The sequence below is a fragment of the Cetorhinus maximus genome, chromosome 10 (assembly GCF_964194155.1).
Source record: "Cetorhinus maximus chromosome 10, sCetMax3.hap1.1, whole genome shotgun sequence".
Classification (NCBI taxonomy): Eukaryota; Metazoa; Chordata; class Chondrichthyes; order Lamniformes; family Cetorhinidae; genus Cetorhinus; species Cetorhinus maximus.
In genome coordinates this window covers 134,041,678-134,057,413 of record NC_135888.1, presented here as the reverse complement: position 1 = coordinate 134,057,413, position 15,736 = coordinate 134,041,678, and the positions used below count along the sequence as shown (strand labels likewise).

General features: G+C 45.6%; 1 protein-coding gene across 2 annotated transcripts in view; it reads right to left on the bottom strand.

Moving 5' to 3' along the window:
• Nucleotides 1-10,771, bottom strand: part of LOC144686042 (UDP-glucose 6-dehydrogenase-like) — a 45,166-nt gene extending 34,395 nt beyond the window's left edge. For both annotated transcript variants that reach the window (XM_078551193.1, XM_078551194.1), the window contains exons 1-3: nucleotides 10,580-10,771; nucleotides 6,907-7,077; nucleotides 5,902-6,003 (exon numbers count right to left, since the gene is read on the bottom strand). In XM_078551193.1, the coding sequence (XP_078407319.1) occupies nucleotides 5,902-6,003; nucleotides 6,907-7,071 (267 nt within the window). In that variant the 5' untranslated portion in view covers nucleotides 7,072-7,077; nucleotides 10,580-10,771. The remainder of the gene's footprint in view (nucleotides 1-5,901; nucleotides 6,004-6,906; nucleotides 7,078-10,579) is intronic.
• Nucleotides 10,772-15,736: the final 4,965 nt, after the last annotated feature.

Here is a 15,736-nt window from a genome sequence, read left to right as displayed (position 1 = left end):
CCCTAAGAACCTTATATATTTGAATAGGGTCGCCTCTTATTCTTCTAAACTCCAATGAGTACAGGCCCAACCTACTCAACCTCTCCTCATAAGAAAATCCGTCCATACCCGGGATCGACCTAGTGAATGTTCTCTGGATTGCCTCCAATGCCAGTATATCTTTCCTGAGATAAGGGGATCAAAACTATTCATGGTATTCTAGGTGTGGGTCTAACTAGTGCCTTGTATGATTTTAGCAAGACTTCCCTATTTTTATACTCTGTTCCCTTTGAAATAAAGGCCAACATTCCATTTGCCTTCCCTATTACCTGTTGAACTTGTATGTTAGCTTTTTGGGATTCATGCACAAGGACCCCCAAATCTCTCTGTGCTGCAGCTTTCTGCAGTCTTTCTCCATTTAAATAATATCCAGCTCCTCTATTCTTCCTGCCAAAATGCAAAACCTCACATTTTCCCACATTATATTCCATCTGCCAAGTTTTTGCCCACTCACTTAACCTGTATATATCCCTCTGTAAACTTGTCTCAACCTCAACACTTGCCTTCCCACCTATTTTTGTATCATCCGCAAATTTGGCAATAGTACATTCACTTTCCCCATTTAAGTCATCAATATATACTGTAAACAATTGAGGCCCCAGCACTGATCCCTGTGGCACTCCACTAGTCACAGGTTGCCATCCTGAAAATGACCCCTTTATCCTAACTCTGTCTTCTATTAGTTAGCCAATCCTCTATCCATGCTAATATACTACTCCCAATGCCACGGGCTCTTATCTTATTAAATAGGCTTACACGTGGTACCTTAACAAATGCCTTTTGGAAATCCGAATATATTACATCGACTGGTTCCCCTTTATCTTATACTGCTAGTTACCTCCTCAACAATTCTAATTAATTTGTCAGGCATGATTTCCCCTTCATGAAGCCATGCTGACTCCACTTGATTGGATTATGTAATTCTAAATGCTCTGCTATTACATCCTTTATAATAGACTCCAACATTTTCCCAATGACAGATGTTAAGCTAACTGGCCTATAGTTACCCGTTTTTTGTCTCCCTCCCTTTTTGAATGAGGGTGTTACATTGCCTGTTCTCCAGTCCTCTGGGACTTTTCCAGCTAAGGATTCACTATCTCTGTAGCTACTTCCTTCAATATCCTAGGATGCAACCCATCAGATCCAGGGGGTTAGCGTTTAGCCCCATTAGCTTCCCTAGTACTTTTTCTCTAGCGATAGTTATTGTATTTATTTCCTCCCCCTCTTTTTCCCATTGATTATTTAGTATTAGAATGCTATTAGTGTCTTTTACTGTGAAAACTGAAGCAGAGTATTTAGTCAACTCCTCTGCCATTTCCTGGTTCCCCATTATTTCCCCAGCCTCATTCTGTAAGGGGCCTATATTACACTCAGCATGTGAAAAGGTTCTTCTTCACATTCATCCTTCATCTCTTGCCAAAAATCTGAAATCCGTGACCCTAATCCTTGCACCTTTAGCTAATGAGAAGTTTTTCCTCGTCTACCTTCTTCTAAGCCTGTCATTATCCAGTACACCTTTGTCACATCTCCCTTTAATCTCTTTTACTCCAAGGAGAAAAACTGCAGCCTTCCCAACCTAACCTTGTAGCTAAAACCAGCCATCCTGGTAAATCTCCTCTGCACCCTTTCAACACTTTCACATCTTTCCTTAAGTGTGGTGATCAGAACTGGACACATGTTGGGGCCTAACTAGAACTTTATAAAGGTTCAGCTAACTTCCCTGCTTTTGTATTCAATGCCTCTACTTATGAAACCCAAGACAGCTTATGCTTTGCTAACTACTCTCTCAATATGTTGTGCAACCTTCAAAGACTTATGCACATACATTCTCAGGTCCATCTGCACCTGCACACTTTTTAAGAACTGTCGTTAAGTCTACAATGCTTCTACCCAACTCTTCCACCAAAATGCATCCACACTTCCTTGTATTAAATTCCATCTGCCACTTGTCTGCCCATTTTGCTCACCTATTCATATCTGTCTCACTGATTGCAACTCCTCCAAGTTTTATATCAACAAATTTTGAATTTTTTTCTCTACTGCAAGATCTAAGTCATTTATATATTGCAAAAAATAAAGCAGTGGTCCAACTACTGACCCTTGGGGAACACCACTGCCCACCACTCTCCAGTTTGAAAAACAACCACCTACAATGACTTGTTGCTTTCTGTCCTTAAGCCAATTTTTTTGTCCTTTGGACACTGATCCTCCCATTCCATAAGCCTCAATAGGGAAACTGTTCTCAGTGGTAGAAGGGTGGGTAACCAGAGGTGACAGATTTAAGGTGATTGGCAAAGGTGATCTGGAACTCTCAGAGAAGCAGATTCAGTAGTAACTTTTAAAAGGGAATAGAATAAATTCTCAAAGGTGGAAAATATAGGGTTGTGTGGAAAGACCAATGGAGTGGGACTAAGTGGCAAGCTCTATCAAAGAGCCATCACAGAAAGAATGGCCCAAATGGCTCCCTTCTGGACTGTGCGATTCTATGATGTACATGCAGTACCAGGTGCTGTATGCTGGGTAGTCTAGTTTTGGAATGACTACTGAGAAGTCGGTATGCTCAGACAACAACTGGTTTATTTTATACAACTGAACTATGTACAGCTACCCATGACTAGGTGTTACATTGCTGAAGCCATAAACATTCTCCCTCTTCTCTTCTGGTTATATGTTCTCTTACATCATCAACATCATGGGAGGTGCTATTTACATAGTCTCACACATTAACCCTTGCAAACCCTAATACTACATCACTCCCATCCCAAAATCCTCATCCATGTTTATTTACATTCATATTTAAATACTACCCCATCTCCCTCAAAGTCTCTGACATCATAGATTTAGTCAGTCAGTCAGGATGCTTCACGACTCTCCCTAATCGTGTTCTTGTCTGACTTAACTGGAAAGTCAGTAGTCTCTCTTTGCACTCCTTTTCCTTGACTTGGATGGTCTTCATGGAGAGTTGTAGTACCTGCTTCTTTATTAATTTCTGACTCAACTTCTGGTTCTTCCAAATGTATGACTGATTGCTGTCTTTGATGAATAGAAATAAGATTCTTCTGGTTTCTAAGTATAGTACCTTCTGAAGTATGTACTAAATAAGATCTCAGTTGATTATCATCTCTATGGAATATTACTCCTCCTCTCCCTTGATCCGTTTCTTCTTCTCTTTACTGTTATACTTTTCTCAATCACATTCCCCCCTCTCTCTCTCTCTTTGATTTTGCAGGTTCATCCTTCTCAATGCATTTCGCATGCTTCCTATCTTTGCTTCTTGATTTTTCCCCCTTTCCTTTGTTTTGTTCTGTCCTTCCTTACTTTTGGAGCGATGACTCCTTGTTGTCTCTCATTCTTGAACTCTCAGATAGCCCTGAGCTTCTAGCCCTGGGAGTAATTCTTTGGGTAGGATGGGAAGCTGTGAGGAATCCACCTGATCAATGTCTTGGTTTCCCTCAAAATTCAGCAGACCATGTAGAAAAGGCAGATGCTGCTTGGTTTGGGTCCATGTCTAGTTTTTGACTTCTTTGATGACCATTTTTGGTGAATGGATGGATGCAGATGTACTTTCTAAAAGGTCACCGCTGTTGGACGAATGTGGTATTTGAACAGTGTATTCATCACCAGATTTTCATCTTCCACTTTCGAAGCAACACTAGAGTGATCAGTGATCGCTCTCATTCTCGTGTTTTTTCTGATCTAATTTTTTCACTGTGCGTTCGCTGAGTGAGAGGACATTCCCCAACCCCCCCCCGCAAAACAGCTGGACTATCAATCTTCATGAAGAGTGTCAAAAAGTCATCGCTGAAGTCTCAATTCTGATCTTCACTGCAGTTGGATAGTTTCAGGGGTTCATTTCTGAAGTCACACTTGGATTCTTGCTGATTGACTTCTTCCACTTTCCTGATAAGATCGAGGTCTATACAATTTCTTCAATTCCTGATTCTGTGTAGCGTTTCCAATATCTGCTTCCCTTTGTACTGTAGCGTTGCCTGTAACTTTCTCTTGACTTTTAGTTTGATCCCTCCTGGACCATACAGCTGGGTTTTCATTGGCTGCAGGCAATGCGTTGGTAACCACGGTTCGTGGTCTGATAAAACCGTTACACTCGGTCCACTATCTAGTTAAAGCTGGTGATATGTCCATTGACTTATATATCTGAATTCCAGAATGCAGGATTGGGGTCACTGATCTCACCCAGGCAATATTTTTGTTCCTCTTCTGGCAGAAACTCTTCAACTCCATTAAAGCCTTATGCATGAAGACTTTTTTCCTTTGAAACTTGTGACGTCAGAAGTTTTAATTGCGCACATCTTCCTGAAATGGCCGATTCTTCGGCAGAGAAAGCATTCTGCAATGTTTGCAGGGCACTATTCACACCTGGGGGGCCTCTTTGGCAACACAACGTTGGCAAGGTTTTATGGCATCTTGTACTTTCCCTCCAAAGTGTACCTTCTTTTCTGATGCTTCTTTTACATTCCTGGGCCTAAGAAACTTTATAGTCGCTGGAGGTTTCCTGAGCCAAGGTTTTTCTTTACCTCTCAGTATTTCCCTGCTCTGTTTACAGACCTCTGTTGTCTCTTCAGCTGTATTACTTTTTCTAAGGTCAGGTCTTCCTTAGATTGCAATAAGTCTGATTCACTAGGAACACAGGCTGCAATGCAGTCTCAGATTAATTCTGTTTTTAGGTCTCCATATTCACATCCTTCATCCAGCCTGCAAAGGTCCTTAATAAAAGCTGGTTCACCTGGTTTTTGGATCCTTTTGTTGAATTTAGCCCTTTGCAGAATATTATTGCCCTCAAGTTTAAATGGTCATCAAAGGCTTTTAAGACTTCTTCAAATTTAGAGGTCACATTGATGCCCTGTCTTGCAATATCATCTGCTACTGTTCCTATGGAATAAAGTAATGTATTGACATGTTCAGCTTCAGACTTACTGTCCAATCTGGAACCTGAAGAGTCTTTTTCTCCAAGGTGCCCAGTTTAGAGTTTGATTTGGTCCCTCCAGGTGTCCAAACCTCTCAGGTAGTGTAAATTTAGGACCCATGGCTTTTCTAAGCTTTTAGGTGGTTTACCCAAAGTTTTAAACTTTCCTTCCATTATTTAAAGCTTTCCCACTCTGTTCAGGCTCTCACTGAGACCCAGTGCAGACACTGTCTCTCCCTGAGGGATCGCTTCGCTAGACGTGAACTGAGCTGACCCGATTGAGGTCTTGAAGATTATGAAGGGGTTTGAAAGGGTAGAGGTGGAGGGGGTCTTTCCACCCATGAGGCAGTTCAAAACTAGAGGTCATAAATATGAGACAGTGACTAAGAAATCCAAAAGAAATTTATTTACTCAGAGTGGTGAGAATGCAGAACTCTCTGCCATGAGCTATGAGTGAGGTAATTAGCATATAGGCATTTAGGGGTGCTGGTTGAGTACATGAGGGACAAAGAGAGAGAAGGGTGTGCAGATAGGGTGAGATGAAGCAAACAAGGTAGACTATTATATTGTTATTTGTAAAGAGCTAGGAATTAATTGTTGCGTGAATATACATCCCAGGGTGTCACATACTGTTACTTGACACACTGCAGTCATGTAAGTACCAGTCTGGCAGCCACATGGAGAACAGCAAGAAGTACACTTGACAAGCACCAGCATCGAGTCTAAAAGTGTGTTTCTTTATGGGCACCAGAAACCATAACATAGACTCTTCCCTAGACAGGATCCCAGAACAAGAGCATAAGTGAGAGACACCAGTTTCCCAATAACTCAGGGCAAAGTAAGAGGGGGAAGGACATGAAGTCCGAGGAGGAGGAAGCTCAGAAACTCTAAGCCAGGAGATGGAAACACACCCAAGGAGAAATATTAAACCTGCTCACCGATATAAAGATCAGATCCGCTTCTTTAATCGCACTGTCGATATCAGTGGAGAAGAAGAGATTCTGCCCACGACAGGACTCCACCACTTCCTGAAGACCTGGCTGTTAGTAAAATTGGAAAAGACACATATTGAGTTGCAACATAAAAATCACTTTTTTTAAAAAAAAAACATTAATAACCAAAGCACTCACTATCCCCCCAGTGACTCGATTCATATGTCCACAGCCCCAATGGCAAGGCATGCAGCAAGCATATCGCGCTTGGCAGGGGAGGGGGTGGAACCACATGTCTTTGGACTGTGGTTTCTAAAGTTCAACGTGACTGGAGGTTTTCCTTTCTCATGTCTGGGTTGGTTAGAAACTCATTGATAGAGAGCGATTGCTGAGATTAGTCAACAACTTCCATTATAGTTGTATTATTCCATTACCTGGATGGTAGAGGGCAACTGGATGAACCTTGGTCTTTCCTTGTCTAGCGATTCCTGTCTATAACTGAGCCAAATAGCTCAGGAGGCACAATCTAAACTGCACTGACTGAGCTCATTTCAAGGGGTTCAACAGAAGCAGACAGTCCTATTGCTTTTGGGGTCGGGCAGGATTGGGTAAATGGAAATGGAGAGGGGAAAATAACCCTAAATCTCTTTCACACACACACGCACACATGCGTGAAGTGCAGGACCCATCACAACTGAGATGATCCCTGGAGACCAACACCATCTAAATTTCAGTTTGAAAAAAATCAGACAAGTTACCAGATGGCATTCCACAACACCTTCAGGAGAACGGGGCAGAAAATTGGATAATCATACAACGCTATGGTGGATTGTACAGTGATCACTGATCTTACCGACATAAAAAGGAGTGGATGCAGCATCATATACACCAGGATTCAACTCAAAAACAAAAATTATAACACCCGCTTTATCAGCCAAAGCATTACCCCTCCCACCTCCAAAGGTCATCTTCAGGAGCATTCCTTCCACAAAAGGCAATCAATGGATTCACCTCAAAGATAGGGAGATGGTTGGAATTCCAGGCCTTAATTCGCTCGACATTTACATCCACCACAGTCACGGTGATCTCCTTGCACATCTGTGCAATGACACTGCACGTTGGGCCTCCAACATATCCTGCTCCAATACAGCAAATCTTATTGACTTGGACCATCATCTCGACCTAGTGGTAGGGAGAAAAATTCGTGTTGAACGTCAGAAAATAAGTATAACAAACTGCCCCAGACTGTTTGACACAGAGCACTGCCGATTCTCAGGCCCCACTATTCCACCCACCACCCTCACTTTATTTCAATGAATTTACTTCAAGCGACTTTCTGCGCTTAGAGTACCATGAACGGTTCTGATTTCCATATTATATAAAGGATACAGAAGTATTGGAGAATATGCAAAAGAAGATTTACAAAGGTGATACCAGAACCGCAGCAAGACCTGGAAAACATTCAGGTTTGGGCTGATAAGTGGTAGTAATATTCATGCCACACAAGTGCCAGGCAATGACCATCTCCGAATCTAACCATCTCCCCTTGACATTCAATGATATTACCATCACTGAATTCCCCCACCATCAATATCCTGGGGTCCCCATTGGCCAGAAACTGAACTGGACCTGCCATATAAATACTGTGGCCACAAGAGCCAGTCAAAGGCTGGAAATTCTGCAGTGAGTAACTCACCTCCTGACTCCCCAAAGTCTGTCCATCCACTAGGTACGAGGCAGAAGTCATCCACTGACCTGGATGAGTGAAGTTCCGATAACACTCAAAAAACTCGACACCATCCAGGAAAAAGATTGATCAGCACCCCATCCGCCACTTTAAATATTCACTCCCTCCACCAGCGATGAACAGCGGCAACAGTGTGTACCATCAACAAGATGCACTGCAGCAACTTACCAAGGCTCCTACAACAATGCCTTCCAAACCCATTACAATGGCTACCTAGAAGAACAAGGGCAGCAGACACATGGGAACACCACCACCTGCAAGTTTCACTCCAAGTAGCACACCTTCCTGACTTGGAACTACAGCAGTTGTTCCTTCACTGTCGCTGGATCAAAATCCCGGAACTCTCTCCCTAACAGCGCCAAGGGTGTACCTACAACACAAGGACTGGAGCGGTCACTCATCATCACCTTCTAAAGGGCAATTAGGGATGGGCAGCAAATGCTGGCCGAGCCAGTGGTGCCCACATCCCATAAATGAACTTAAAATTTAAAACTATTTATTGTAACTACAAAGGTTGAACAGACTGGGCTCTCCTCTCCCCAAACAAAAGGCCGAGAGAAAATAAGGATAAAGAAGGTGTTTAAAATTTCACAAAAGGCTTTGATCTGGTCGACATAGCGATGTTATCACATGTAGAAGCGGAACCAAGTGAGATTGGCGGGGGGGGGGGGGGGGAAAGAGACGGGGGGGTGGTGGTGGGAGAGAGACGGGGGGTGGGGGTGGGGGGGGAGAGACGGGGGGGTGGTGGGGGGGGAGAGACGGGGGGGTGGTGGGGGGGGAGAGACGGGGGGTGGGGGTGGGGGGGGAGAGACGGGGGGGTGGTGGGGGGGGGAGAGACGGGGGGTGGTGGGGGGGGAGAGACGGGGGGGTGGTGGGGGGGGAGAGACGGGGGGGTGGTGGGGGGGGGAGAGACGGGGGGTGGTGGGGGGGGAGAGACGGGGGGGTGGTGGGGGGGGAGAGACGGGGGGGTGGTGGGGGGGGAGAGACGGGGGGGTGGGGGGGGGGAGAGACGGGGGGGTGGGGGGGGGGAGAGACGGGGGGTGGGGGGGAGAGACGGAGGGTGGGGGGGGAGAGACGGGGGGTGGGGGGGGAGAGACGGGGGGTGGGGGGAGAGACGGGGGGTGGGGGGGAGAGACGGAGGGTGGGGGGGAGAGACGGAGGGTGGGGGGGAGAGACGGAGGGTGGGGGGGAGAGACGGGGGGTGGGGGGGAGAGACGGGAGGTTGGGGGAGAGATGGGAGGGGGGAGCGGGATGGGAAATGCCAAGAAGCCTGGGCAGTTTATAACCAACACGAGAAATTATAGACTTCCATCATTCAATCAGTTATGTTGGCCATGCTTGGATGGGCAGGTGTCTCAGTTCTGTATCAGAAGGTAGTGGGTTCTAGCCTGTGGCGTGTCAGGGCTGCTCTGTTGGACGTGGCATCTTATGGACGAGGCATTAAACTGAGGCCCAGAAGACCCCACAAGACAATTTTGAAGATGAGCACGAGTTCTCCCCAAATGTCCTGGGCCAATATTTATCCCTCACCCAACGTCACTAAAAACAGATTAACCTCATGTGGGATCTTGCTGTACAGGAACTGGTTCCTCGGTCACAGCAGTGTTTCACTAATGAATGGGGTTTTAGAACATGCTGAGGTTGTGTATAGCGGTCCACAAATATGTTCTTCCAGTGGATGTTTCAGCCCCAGGCAGTAAAGGAATCCAACTTCAGAATTTATTTCAAAAGGCGAGTTCCAGTTGACTCTGCTTCCCTCCACTAACTCCCTCCTCCCTCCACTACCTCCCTCCTCCCTTCCAAAGTCGTCAAAAAAACACACAAAACACAAAACTACTGCTGGAGTGAAAGACAGAAAATGCTGGAAACTCTTTTTTTCTTAATTATTGCTTAAAAACCCACAGATCGTTCTTCTTACAACAGATGCCATGTTTGTAGATTAACAAGTTCGTTTCCAATTCCCTTCCCTTTTCCAGCTCACAGTCGATAACTTCAAGATGATGGGGGAAGGGAATCATCGCTGGTAAAGGGCTGGATATTTCTGTGGGGGGGTGGTGGGGTGGGCTGGATATTTCTGGGGGTGGGTGGGCTGGATATTTCTGGGGGGGGGGGTGGGGTGGGCTGGATATTTCTGGGGGGGGGGGGGGGTGGGCTGGATATTTCTGGGGGGGGTGGGGTGGGCTGGATATTTCTGGGGGTGGGTGGGCTGGATATTTCTGGGGTGGGGGGGTGGGCTGGATATTTCTGGTGGGGTGGGCTGGATATTTCTGGGGGTGGGGTGGGCTGGATATTTCTGGGGGTGGGGTGGGCTGGATATTTCTGGGGGTGGGTGGGCTGGATATTTCTGGGGGGGGGTGGGGTGGGCTGGATATTTCTGGGGGGGGGTGGGGTGGGCTGGATATTTCTGGGGGGGGGTGGGGTGGGCTGGATATTTCTGGGGGGGGTGGGGTGGGCTGGATATTTCTGGGGGGGGTGGGGTGGGCTGGATATTTCTGGGGGTGGGTGGGCTGGATATTTCTGGGGTGGGGGGGGTGGGCTGGATATTTCTGGGGGGGTGGGCTGGATATTTCTGGGGGGGGGTGGGCTGTCTGCGGGAGCAATGAGAGGGGAGAAAGGGTTAAACTGGAAGTAGTGTGCAAACTGAGAGAATCACACAGCAATGGAGGGGGCTCCGCTCACCGCAATGAATTCGAATGAAGCCAAGTCATGAGAAGGCAAGTCAAAGAGAGACAACCGGGGCGGAATGTCTCACCGATCCCGCAATCCCTAAACTCCGCCGCAATTTCTCAAAGGAGCGGCTGAACATACATTACACATTCCCAAAGCTTCTCTCCCACAGAAAGAAAATCAACTCCATTGAACACAGCATAAAATTAATACATGTAATAAGAGGGGCTTACATATATATATAAAAAAAACCCCTCTAAACCCTCTTACCTAAGAAGAGGAGCGATTGGGAAAATTCGCAGTCGGATGAATGGCGGAGTAAGGGACACAGGAAGTACCGCCGGGGGTTGGGGGCCGCCCTGGGTTAATTACTTGTTAATTTCCAAATTCGCAGAGATTGAAATTGATTCCCGGCCGACTCATCCGTACCTTGCAAGAGCCACGCACGCGTCAGTTTCTAACCTAGGAGCTCAATGGCTGCTGATGTAGTGGAGGAGGAGGAGGAGGAGAGAGAGAGAAAGGGATTGGGGCCACTATTGACTCCGCCTGATTTGTCAACTCGCCAGGAAAGGCTTTTCGTCTGAGATAAAATCATACAGCGCAGAAGGAGGCTATTCGGCCCATCGTGTGTGCCGTGCTATCCGATCAATCCCACACCCCCACCCCTGCTCTATCCCCATAGACCTGCGTTTTGTTTCCTTTCAACTATTGACTTAATTTCCTATAGCAAATTAACATGGAAAGTGCTTCAGACACCAATGTTGGACACGTTTCTACCACCCCCTCCTCGGCCTTATAAGCTCTGGAATTCCTCCCTAAACCTCTCCACCTCGCTCTCTCCTCTAAGATGCTTCCTAAAAGCTACTTCTTTGACCAAGCTTTTGGTCACCTGCCCTAATATTTCCATGTGGCTTGTTGTCAAGTTTTGTTACACAACACTCCTGGGAAGCGTCTTGCAATGCTTTACCCACTAAGTTAAATGCACATTCTTCTTGTTTCTATGCAGTGCATATCAGATCATAACTCTTTGCATTAAAAGAATTATCCATATCTTCCCCTTTGGTTCGTTTGGGAAAAATAGTGTGGCATCAAGGAGCCCCAACAAAACTGGAGTCAATGGAAATCAGCGGGCAAACTCCCTGCTGGTTGGAGTCATACCTAGCACAAAGGAAGATGGTTGTTGGAAGTCAGTCATCTCAGCTCCAGGACATCACTGCAGGAGTTCCTCAGGGTAGTGCCGAGGCCCAACCATCTTCAGCTGCTTCATCAATGACCTTCCTTCCATCATAAGGTCAGAAGTCGGGATGTTCGCTGATGATTGCACAATGTTCAGCACCATTTGCAACTCCGCAGATACTGAAGCAATCCATGTCCAAGTGTAGCAAGACCTGGACAATATTCAGGCTTGGGCTGATAAGTGGCAAGTAACATTTTTGACACAAAAGTGACAGGCAATGACCATCTCCAACAAGGGAAAATTTAACTTTTGCCCCTTGATGTTCAATGGCATTACCAACGCTGAATCCTCCACTATCAACATCCTGGGGGTTACCATTGACCAGGAACTGAACTGGACTAGCCATATAAACACTGTGGCTACAAGAGCAGGACAAAGGCTAGGAATCTTGTGGCGAGTAACTCAACTTCCGACTCCCCAAAGCCTGTCTACCATCTACCAGGCACAAGTCAGGAGTGTGATGGAACACTCTCCACTTGCCTGAATGAGTCCAGCTGCAACATCAAGAAGCTTAACACCATCCAGGACAAAGCAGCCCACTTGATTGGCACCCAGCAAAGGTGCTGAGGGGGAAGGGGCTGGGGGGCTGGGGTTTGGGGTGGGGGGGGGGGGGGGTGGTGGAGTGGTTTCAAGAGAACAGGGGAGGGATTGACCATCTCCAACAAGGGAAATTTAACTATTGCCCCTTGACATTCAATGGCATTACAATGCTGAATCCTCCACTATCAACATCCTGGGGGTTACCATTGACCAGAAATTGAACTGGACGAGCCATATAAACACTGTGGCTATAAGAGCAGGTCAAAGGCTAGGGAAGGGAAGGCCTCCAATAAGCTCAGGGGGGGGGGGCCTCAATTTGGGACCTCAAATGTTTACATAAATGAATTGGATGAAGGGATGGATGGGATGGTTGCCAGATTTGCTGATGACATAAAGATAGGTAGGAAAGTAAGTTGTGAAGAGGACATAAGAGGCTACAAAAAAATATAGATAGGTTAAGTGAGTGGGCAAAGATCTGTCAAATGGAGTATAATGTGGGAAAATGTGAAATTGTCCATTTTGGCAGGAAGAATAAAAGTGAAGCATATTATCTAAATGGCGAGAGGTTGCAGAGCTCTGAGGTGCAGAGGGATCTGGGTGTCTTAGTGCATGAATCATAAAAGGCTAGTATGCAGGTGCGGCAGGTAATTTGGAAAGTTAATAGAATGTTAGCATGTATTGTGAGGAGAATTGAATACAAAAGTAGGAAGGTTATGCTTCAGTTGTACAGGGCACTAGTGAGTACTGTGTACAGTGTTGATCTCCTTATTTAAGGAAGGATGTAAATGCATTGGAAGCAGTTCAGATAAGGTTTACCAGACTAATACCCGGAATGAGTAGTCACTGTTGGTAATGTAGGAAACGCGACAGCCAATTTATGCACAGCAAGATCCTACAAACAACAATATGATAATTACCAGCTAATATGTTTATTTTAAGCTTCTAGCTGAGGGATAAATGTTGGTTGGGACACCAAGGATAACAGTCCTGCACTTCCTCAGATTGGTGCATGGTTTCTTTTACATTCGCCTGAGGGAGCAGATGGGCCCTCAGTTTAATATTTAGTCTGAAAGGCGGCACCTCCAACAGTGCAGCACTCCCACAGTGTGGTGCTGGAGTGTCAGCCTGGATTTTGTGCACAAATTTCTAGAGTGGAACTTGAACGTACAAGAGTACTACTCACTGAGCCATGGCTGGAACAAGATTAAAACGGGGAAGATGAAATAAAATATGGAAAAAGGAATATTAATTCCTGCTGGTTTTGGATTGATGATGGGACTCTGTAAAAATGATATGCCACAGAAAAGGACAACTCTTCACCAAGCTGCAGCCTGGTCTATGTCTGCGAACTGGTCTTCCTCAAACAGTCTTGTGTTTGCCCTACGGTCTCCAATTACACTCACTGCTCAGGTTCAACAGCCAAGACAAACAGAGGGAACAGTGGGCAGTGGAATCCAAGAACAGACAGGCTTTATTCTGGCTCATTCCATCAGTGTGAATTCGGGACTGTGAGTTTGTTGTCCAAGTGTCAGCTTTGGCAAAAGTAGCAAGGGAAATTAGTTCATGATGGATACAGATTATGTGCATATCAGTGATGGTAAACTAGCAGCTGGTAAATGCACCATAACCTGTGGTACGGAACAACAACAACTTGCATTTATATGGTACCTCTAACATAACAAAACATCCCAAGATGCTTCATAGGGGTGTTGTCAGGCAACATTTGACACCAAGACATACAAGGAGATATTGGAGCAGATTCTTGGTAAAGGGATAGGTTTCCATCAGTTTCTAAAGGTTGTGAGGGGGAGAGATTCAGGAAGAGAATTCCAGAGCTTAGGGCCTTTGCAGCTGAAGACACAGAGGTTAATGGTGGAGCATTGAAAACTGGGGATGCAGAAGAGGCCAAGGTTAGAGGAGTGCAGATATCTTGGAGGGCTTTTAGAGCTGGAGGAACTTGAAGAGATAGGGAGGAGCCAACACATGGAAGGATTTGAAAGCAAGAATGGAAATTTTAAAATCAAGGCGTTGTACCTGGGTTATGTGACGGAATACATGAACTAACACGTAGAACATTGAGACCACCTCCCCTGGCAGGAGAATCTAGAAATAGTCCAGGATATAGGGTTGGCTGGGAAATCTAGTGGTGCAGTGGGTAGCATCCCTAACTCTGAGCCAGAAACTCCAAGTTCAAGTCTCACTTCAGGACTTGATGGCCATGGCAGGTGCATTCATAACATGGTCAAACATGTTGAATATCAGCCTGTACATCCTTCCAATGCACCTGATTGCAAGTGGTAAGAGTGGGAGAGTTTTCTGGTCAGCCATACTGCAGAAGGCAATGACAAACCACTGCCAAGCATAATCAAAATAACTAATAAAACATTTATTTATGATCCATAATGATGGACCAATCCAATTGAAGTCCATGGTGGCCAACGCCCTCTTAGGGCATGGTACCTGAAGGAGGAGGAGGAGGATAGATTTGGCCATTTGGAAGAGGTGAAATAAATTGGGGAAGCTGGGGTTGTTCTCCTTAGAGCAAAAAAGGATAAGAGGTCTTCAAAATGACTAAGGGTTGGGAATGAGTAAGCAAAGAAAAGCTGTTTCTAATGGCCAAAGGATCATTGGCGAGGGGACCATAGGTTTAAAGTGTTTGACAAAAGAATCAGAGGTGATACAAAGAGAAACATTCTTTACGCATATGGTTCAGATTTGGAATGCACTGCCTGAAAGATGGTGGATATTCAATAGTCACTTTCAAAAGGGAATTGGGTTAATACTTGAAAGAGAAAAAATTGGAGGGATATAGGGAAAGAGCAGCGGGAGTCAGATTGACTGGATTGCTCTTTGAAAGAGCTGACACAGACTTGATGGACCCAATCTGTTCAATTCTATGATATTTCTTCGTTCAGAGAGGTGTGGATTTTTGGAATTCTGAATTGTAAAGATTTGGATGCTCAGTCGTTGAACATATTCAAGACTGAGGACAAAGGGAATCAAGGGAGTGGGGATCAGGTGGGAAAGAGGAGTTGAGGTAGAACACCAACCATGATCTTCTTGGTGCAGGCTTGAGGGGTCATGTGGTCTACTCTTGCTCCTATCTTTTATGTTTTTCTTCCCTGCTGAAACCCTCATCTATGCTTTCGTTGCCTCTAGACTTGACTGTTCCAATGCTCTAGTGGCTGGCCTCCCACCTTCTTGTGAATCTTTCTTTCATCCTTGCTGGTGCCTCTATATTCTTTTTGCAAAATGGAGACCAGAACTGTGAACTGTACTCCAAGTGGGATCTAACCTAAGTAATAAAAACAAAAAACTACTGCGGATGCTGGAAATCCAAAACAAAAACAGAATTACCTGGAAAAACTCAGCAGGTCTGGCAGCATCGGCGGAGAAGAAAAGAGTTGACGTTTCGAGTCCTCATGACCCATTCTGTTGAAGGGTCATGAGGACTCGAAACGTCAACTCTTTTCTTCTCTAACCTAAGTACTCTGTCATTGGTCTAGTAATCCAGAAGCCCAGGCTAATGCTCTGGGGACATGGGTTTGAACCCCATCACGGCAGCTGGCGGATTTTAAATTCAATAAATCTGGAATTGAAAGCTAGTCTTAGTAATGGTGACCATGAATCTATCATCGATTGTTGTAAAA